This window comes from Ipomoea triloba, chromosome 14 (assembly GCF_003576645.1).
Source record: "Ipomoea triloba cultivar NCNSP0323 chromosome 14, ASM357664v1".
Classification (NCBI taxonomy): domain Eukaryota; kingdom Viridiplantae; phylum Streptophyta; class Magnoliopsida; order Solanales; family Convolvulaceae; genus Ipomoea; species Ipomoea triloba.
Genome location: NC_044929.1, coordinates 6683895 through 6691511, shown reverse-complemented (window position 1 = coordinate 6691511; position 7617 = coordinate 6683895). Strand labels below are relative to the sequence as shown.

The 7617-nt window shown below is 39.5% G+C and overlaps 2 protein-coding genes and 1 long non-coding RNA gene across 5 annotated transcripts in view; 2 read left to right on the top strand and 1 right to left on the bottom strand.

Annotated features, from left to right (window-relative positions):
• Positions 1-2104, top strand: part of LOC116004425 (glucan endo-1,3-beta-glucosidase 8-like) — a 16676-nt gene extending 14572 nt beyond the window's left edge. For all 3 annotated transcript variants that reach the window (XM_031244474.1, XM_031244473.1, XM_031244472.1), the window contains one exon: positions 867-2104. In XM_031244474.1, the coding sequence (XP_031100334.1) occupies positions 867-2052 (1186 nt within the window). In that variant the 3' untranslated portion in view covers positions 2053-2104. The remainder of the gene's footprint in view (positions 1-866) is intronic.
• A 3248-nt stretch (positions 2105-5352) lies between these two features.
• Positions 5353-6264, bottom strand: LOC116004428. The gene is made up of 2 exons (XR_004094799.1): positions 6153-6264; positions 5353-5640 (listed from the first exon to the last, which is right to left on the bottom strand). It is a non-coding gene; the product is annotated as an uncharacterized LOC116004428 (long non-coding RNA).
• Positions 5577-6600, top strand: LOC116004427 (glucan endo-1,3-beta-glucosidase 5-like). Its single transcript, XM_031244479.1, has 2 exons — positions 5577-5696; positions 6209-6600. The coding sequence occupies exons 1-2, from the start codon at positions 5680-5682 to the stop codon at positions 6546-6548; spliced, it is 357 nt and encodes a 118-aa protein (XP_031100339.1). The 5' UTR covers positions 5577-5679; the 3' UTR covers positions 6549-6600.
• The last annotated feature ends 1017 nt before the right edge of the window (positions 6601-7617 follow it).

The following is a 7617-nucleotide window of genomic DNA, read 5'->3' as shown; positions in this document are numbered from 1 at the left end:
CACGGTCGCCGGCGGTTGTTGGTTTTGTTTTTTGGCCGGAATTTCTCTGGAACTTTGCCGGAGTTCGCCGGAAATGTTTATGACCTGTAAGGGCCGGAATTTCTCTGGAACTTTGCCGGAGTTCGCCGGAAATGTTTATGACCTGCTATTACAGGTCATAAATAAGTTCAAGGGTCTATTTGCTCCAAAATAACAAGTTTGAGGGCTTAATTGAACTTTTTTAAAGTTTGAGGGTCTAATTGCACAATGAGCTATAGTTCGAGGGCCTATTTGACCCTTTTTCCTAATTTTTTTAAAAAATTTAGATGATCTCAATTTTGTTGGACTAATCATAAATTTACAATACCCCGCCCCTAAAGCATCTGATGGGGTAAATGGTGAGTTATGTAATTAGCGCATTGGTCAAATCCTAGTTTTTATGTGAATATAAGGGATCCATTCCAAACCTTCCTGACATCTTTAGGCATTTTTCCATACATGCTTTCAGTGGAATTTGAAGTTTTTGATTGAAATATGTCATTTTGTAGAAGAAGAGACAATAATATGACGCTTTTTAAAGTTGTACTTCATTTGAGACTTGAGTTTCTCGTCAGAAATGCAAATGGTGTTTCTTAAAAATTCATTAAATGATTTTTTTTTGCTAAAATACCATAAACACATGTGGGAAACTCAAAGCCCCAAATGAATATTTCTCAATTTTGTACAACTTTAAAAAGTATTTCTCAGTTTTGAACTTTCAATATCTTTAAAAAATGAGAATAGGAGAGTGTACGATCACTTAGGCCAACCATAGAGAATGCATGCATGTTATATTAAGTACGGAGTATTATGGATTGTTGTGTTTGAATTATTATATTATATTGTAGGACTGTGATAGTAATGCAGCAACCATTCGTGAGTCCAAAAAGCCTTCCTATTATATGGAATCTGACCGATGTGTTCAAAGAAACACGGTGGGCCTTGGATAGTTACAACCTCTCCCACGTCAGGACCACAACCTCCCACTATATCGACATCATAAAGGTCGCGAAAACGCCGTCGGATGCCGAATTCCGTGACGACATCAAGGACAAGATGCCGGAGCACTTGGAACAAATCGCCAAAACCAATTCCTTCTTCACCCTCGACATGTACCCGCTAACCGCCACCGAGACCTATAAATGGCCCGTGGAGTTTGGATTCATGGACAACAAATCCAACTTCACTATCGTGGACGGCAAGTATACATATAGGAACGCGTTCGCGTTCCTGTACGACTCGCTGGTGGTGGCGATTGAGAAGGCGGGGTACCCGGACATGGAGATCGTGGTGGGGCAGATCGGGTGGCCCACCGACGGCAACAAGGACGCCACGCCGGAAAACGCCTCCAGGTTTTACAAGGGGTTTATCCCGCACATAGTGAACAAGAAAGGGACTCCTCGCCGCCCCAATAAAAACATAGATGCCTATCTCTACACTCTCAGCGACGAGAATAAAATTAGTCTCCCCGCGTACGGGCCCTACATCCGCCACTACGGGATCTACGAGTACGACGGGACCCCCAAATTCGAGATCGACTTCTCGGGGAAAGGCCGGAAAGTGATTCCCCCCGCGGCTAAGGGGACCGTGAAGTTGCCTCTCCGGTGGTGCGTTTTCAACGGCAATTTAAGCAACCCGAAGTACGCGGAGGATCACATGCAATTCGCGTGCAATGTCTCGGACTGCTCGTCCCTACAGCCCGGCGGGTCGTGTAGCAAGCTCAACTTCACTTCTCGCGTCTCCTACGCCTTCAACGCCTTCTATCAACTGGGAACGCAAGACAAGCTGGAATGCGGCGGGTATAGTGGGATGGGTGTCATCACCATGGCTAATCCCTCCGTCGGCGGTTGTAAATTCCCGGTCCAAATTTTGACGGCGGAGGCGGTGGATGACGGCCGCCAATTGTTTTACAATAATATAGATTACGCTAGAGATAGTGGTACTACTAGCAGTGCCGCCCCATTCAACCTCTCTTTATCACTCTCTATTGCTCTCCTGTTCTTTGTAACCATTCTGCTTGCTGTCAACAGATGATACATGATGATGAAATTTCTCCACTTTTGTTCAATTATTAATTTCCCTACTACATACAGATATTTTTTACACAATCATACGAGTGCTTACATAAATATCTAAATCTAAAAACCTAATAAGTCTCATTATATCCTTGATTTATGTCTCTCTTTTTGTATGCTAATAAATGTATACATTTTACTTTAAATGTTGTACATTTCAATGTTATTGGACAAAATTGTCCCTACTACATTTTTGTTATACAAAACTACTATTACACTGTTATAACACCGTTACTTTTAACTCCTATCATTATTACCATACACCTATATCTATCATATCTTTTTCCTATTCTTTAATTATCATTTTATTAAAAGCATTATATAATTAATTAATGGTTGATTATATTTTAATTAAATTTCTATGAATGGTAAATCATATATGTGTGTATAAAATACATATATTATTTGTGTATATATAATTCGATTTATAAATTTTAATTATTTGTATTTATTAATGTTTTAATATTGTGCATGAATTTTCGCGCATCGCGCGTACAAAATACTAGTAAATATATATACGATTCAAAATAGGTAAGCAATACTTCCGAGAAGCAATGTATATGGTAGACCATATATCGCACACATAGTATTATGGGCTATTATGGACCCTAAATGGAAACGACTTTGTTTTGATATTTAAGTTTTAATGGATTTTGCAATTTTTCCTTTTTAGATAGAGAATTCATATTCTTAGATACATAATTTCATAGCACAAGACACAAAAACTCATAGCACAAAACATATACAAATGTTATATATCTACTTATTTTCAATTCTAATTTAGGTATAAAATGTATGTTCTAGTTGTGTGTTACATAGCTACTAATATATTTCAGGTACAAAATTCACACTCTTAGAGTTTGTTTGGTTCAATTTTATATATATATATATATATATATATATATATATATATATATATATATATATATATATATATATATATATATATATCGCGCTCTAATGACAACGTGTCCAGATCAACGAATCAGATGTAATTAGACTTGGCAATTCGTGTATACGGGTTCGTTAACGGGTCGACACGATAACGACACTAACACGATAAGGTTAAACACAAATACGACACGTTAAGATTAACGGGTTCAAATTTTTAACACGAACACAAACACGATTTGTTAATGGTTTAAGCGGGTTGACACGATAAAACCGTTTTGTTAACAGATTTCGGTTCGTGTCGACACGATATGACACGAAACCCGTTTAAACACACTAAACCTATTAATATATTTAAAAACTAAGATTTAAAGTTAAATTATATATAAAAAAAAAGAAATAAACCTACAATTCAATCCATCAAACAAACTAAAAAATATTCAATTTATAACATTCATACAATGATAAAATAACATCCAAAACTCATAATTAAAGAAGTTCATACAAGTTTTTAGAATAAAATTGAAAATAATAAAAATTCAAATTTCAAATTGTTGAACATCAATAATTGGTGTAGGATCATTGCTTAATTTAGTAAATTCATCCTTAGTTCTTAGCGTGTTGTAAACGGGTTTGTGTAAACGTGTTCGTGTAAATGTGTTAACACGATAATGTTAACGAGTTAAACGGGTTCTTAATAGGTTTAACGGGTTGACCCGTTAAGACACGAACCATAACGGGTTCTTAACGGGTCAACCCGTTAACGACCCGGGACACGTTAAGGCTAAACACTAACCCGTTATTTTCGTGTCCGGTTTCGTGTCATGTTAACGGGTTGTGTCCATAATTTCCAGGTCTAGATGTAATTTTAAAAAAACGACGCGGTGGCATTTTCGTAAATAACTCAAACTTTGGTGCAAGTAAATGTGTTATAAGTACAAGTAGTTGGTACACATTTGCAAGTAAAAAGTGCAAGTAAAATCACTTACAAGCACATATTTTTCATTTACAAGTGCAAGTAATTTACCTTGTTAACATTCGTGTACCTAGGTGCAACTAATTATGCAACTAGTTATAACGGTAGGTGCACTTAGTATTGATGCTCAGTGTACATTTTACTTGCACGTGTAATACATTTTACATGTACTTATGCACCTATTTTCACTTACGAGTGTAAGTAATTTACCTTGTTAACATTCATGCACCTAATTATAACCTTTAGGTGCAACTACATCTGGCATGTGGCGCGCTGCGATTCGTTTTCAGTTCTCTCCTGAACGCGATCATATATATATAATATATATATATATATAATATATATACTATACTATATATTAATAATAATAATATGTTTGGTTTAGGGGTTTGTTTTTATATGTTATAATGTTTTTTTTACTTNTAATTATTTATCACAATGAAGAAATTCAATATTATTAAGAACATAATATTAATATTTAGTGGTAGAAATGGATTTAAATATGGGGTAAAAATATGACCAAATATACTCTTATTAGTATTCCACCATAACACCTCCCATTCTGCTCTCTTCCGTAACCAACACCCAGTAGCATCACGCAGCCCCCGAATCCGGTTTCGCCGCTTACGAGCTTTCATAGAATTATGAAAATACCTGCTATTACAATCCTCATCCTTATACCACAATTCTTTAGCCCTTTGTCTCAATCGCCCACACTAATTTTGTAAAAGAAAAAAATATCGGCGTTGGACTACCCCAAACTCCCTCACCCTCCCCTCTTCCCTAGCTCCCCGAAGGTATTTCATATGTTGAACACACTGCTTCAATTCCCTATCCTCACTCTCTGACTCCCTCCTCCCCCATTCCCAGACCCTTCGGCTACACCTAGCTAATCGATCGCCAATCTCCAAGCCCTGCCCCTCAGCCCAAGCTATAGCAATCACCCGCCTACATTCAGGATTTGCACCCCACAAATTTTCAAACCGAGGCTTGCGACGATAATTCATCCGTCAAGTCGCGTTTAATAGGAGAAAGATAGGCATATGGTCACTACTGCTACCTTCAAGAGACCATGCCCTAGCATCCACAAAAACGTCCCTCCACTCACCAAACACCAATACCCTGTCTAATTTCTCCAGAACCCAATTTGGAGTTCCCCTCCCCCTTTCCCAAGTGAATTGATGTCCTTCAAACACCAATTCTAACAACCCACTCTCTCTCACAGCCCCTGTAAATCCCCAAAAAAAAAATTCTAGTTAAAGTGCTTAATTATACTTTTATGAATAGCTCCAGGCTTATTGAACCATTATTAAAAAAAAATGACAACACACAAATTGAAACTACTCCATTTTGTAAGGAGAGGCCCTGTAACTGTTTGAATGTCTGTTTGGCTAGCGTGAAGCTCCGAACTTGTCTCTAATCAGAAGTGGAGAAGCTCCGATTGCAGGTATAAAAGAGATAAACATGCATACATGAATCTTTAATTTCCGTTTTAGGAAATTCTACATATATAATTCTGCAAATCTATCATCGATACATTTACACACAAACGCACAATCGCCTCATATTCCAATTCAATTCAACACATCCATATAAAGCATCGTATGTATCTGACCTGCAGACATAATCTGAGGAAGGAATCGAATTGAATCATATATATCGTTAACGAGGAGCATCCACCTAGCTAGCTATCTGGAATTGAAGAATTGAAGATCGAAGATGGAGATGCGGTCATGGTGGATCTGGAAATGCTATTTGATTGTGTTGATGTTGTTGAGAGGCAGTAATGGCGTGGAGAGCTTCGTAGGCATGAACTGGGGCAGATACGCGACGCATCAATTGGTGGCGTCGTCGGCGGTGGATTTGCTGCTTCAGAACGGGATTTCTGACGTCAGAATATTTGCGCCGCGGCCTAGCGTTATGGTGGCCTTTGAACAGAGCTCCATCGGCGTCACCGTCACCTTGTCCAGAGACTTCATTCTCAGAGACAAATATGTTTCCAATCTCCAGAACGTTAGCAACTGGATAGTTGAACTTCTTCTGCCACCCATTCGAAATAAAGTCAACATTACGTAAGTCCGTCCATCCATAGTCCATACCATACGCCTTTCAATCATATATTCATCTCTACCTCCTTCTTCTTCTTTTTTTTTTTTTTTTTTTTTAAAATACATTATGTTTCCAGCAGCAACCTAGCTAGCTATCTGGAATTGAAGAATTGAAGATCGAAGATGGAGATGCGGTCATGGTGGATCTGGAAATGCTATTTGATTGTGTTGATGTTGTTGAGAGGCAGTAATGGCGTGGAGAGCTTCGTAGGCATGAACTGGGGCAGATACGCGACGCATCAATTGGTGGCGTCGTCGGCGGTGGATTTGCTGCTTCAGAACGGGATTTCTGACGTCAGAATATTTGCGCCGCGGCCTAGCGTTATGGTGGCCTTTGAACAGAGCTCCATCGGCGTCACCGTCACCTTGTCCAGAGACTTCATTCTCAGAGACAAATATGTTTCCAATCTCCAGAACGTTAGCAACTGGATAGTTGAACTTCTTCTGCCACCCATTCGAAATAAAGTCAACATTACGTAAGTCCGTCCATCCATAGTCCATACCATACGCCTTTCAATCATATATTCATCTCTACCTCCTTCTTCTTCTTTTTTTTTTTTTTTTTTTTTNACTCTTAGTTCTCAAACTCTTAGTCTTATTCATCTCTACCTCCTTCTTCTTCTTTTTTTTTTTTTTTTTTTTTAAATACATTATGTTTCCAGCAGCAAACTCTTAGTTCTCATTCCTTATCGGTACTATTGTGCATAAGGGATTTAGGTCTCTCATCCCTTATCTGCACATAAGGGTCACCTCAAGTCAAATCAATTGAGTTAGACTTAGATTAAGTAAGTATCAAACTGGTTCCATTAGCGGGCAAAGTGACCATATTAATTTTTTGGGAAAAGGGTCAAATAGGCCCTCGAACTATAGCTCATTGTGTAATTAGACCCTCAAACTTTAAAAAAGTTCAATTAAGCCCTCAAACTTGTTATTTTGGAGCAAATAGACCCTTGAACTTATTTATGACCTGTAATAGCAGGTCATAATCATTTCCGGCGAACTCCGGCAAAGTTCCAGAGAAATTCCGGCCAAAAAACAAAACCAACAACCGCCGGCGACCGTGAACCGTTTCACGGTCGCCGGCGGCGTGGCCGGTCGGGATGGCGACCCGCCATCCCGTGGAGACGGCAACCAGCTTGGTTTTAAAAAGTTCAATTAAGCCCTCAAACTTGTTATTTTGGAGCAAATAGACCCTTGAACTTATTTATGACCTGTAATAGCAGGTCATAAACATTTCCGCGAACTCCGGCAAGTTCCAGAGAAATTCCGGCCACAGGTCATAAACATTTCGGCGACTCCGGCAAAGTTCCAGCAAAAAACGCCGGCGACCGTGAACCGTTTCACGGTCGCCGGCGGCGGGCGGTCGGGATGGCGACCAAACTGGTCGCCATCCCGTGGAGACGGCAACCAGCTTGGTTGCCGTCCCAACTGGATGGCTTGGTCGGGAGACAGCGACCGAGCTGGATCAGAGTTGGAGACGCGACCAGCTGGTCGCCGTCTCCAACTGATGGCGACCAGCTTTGGTCGCCATCCAGAGTTGGAGACGGCG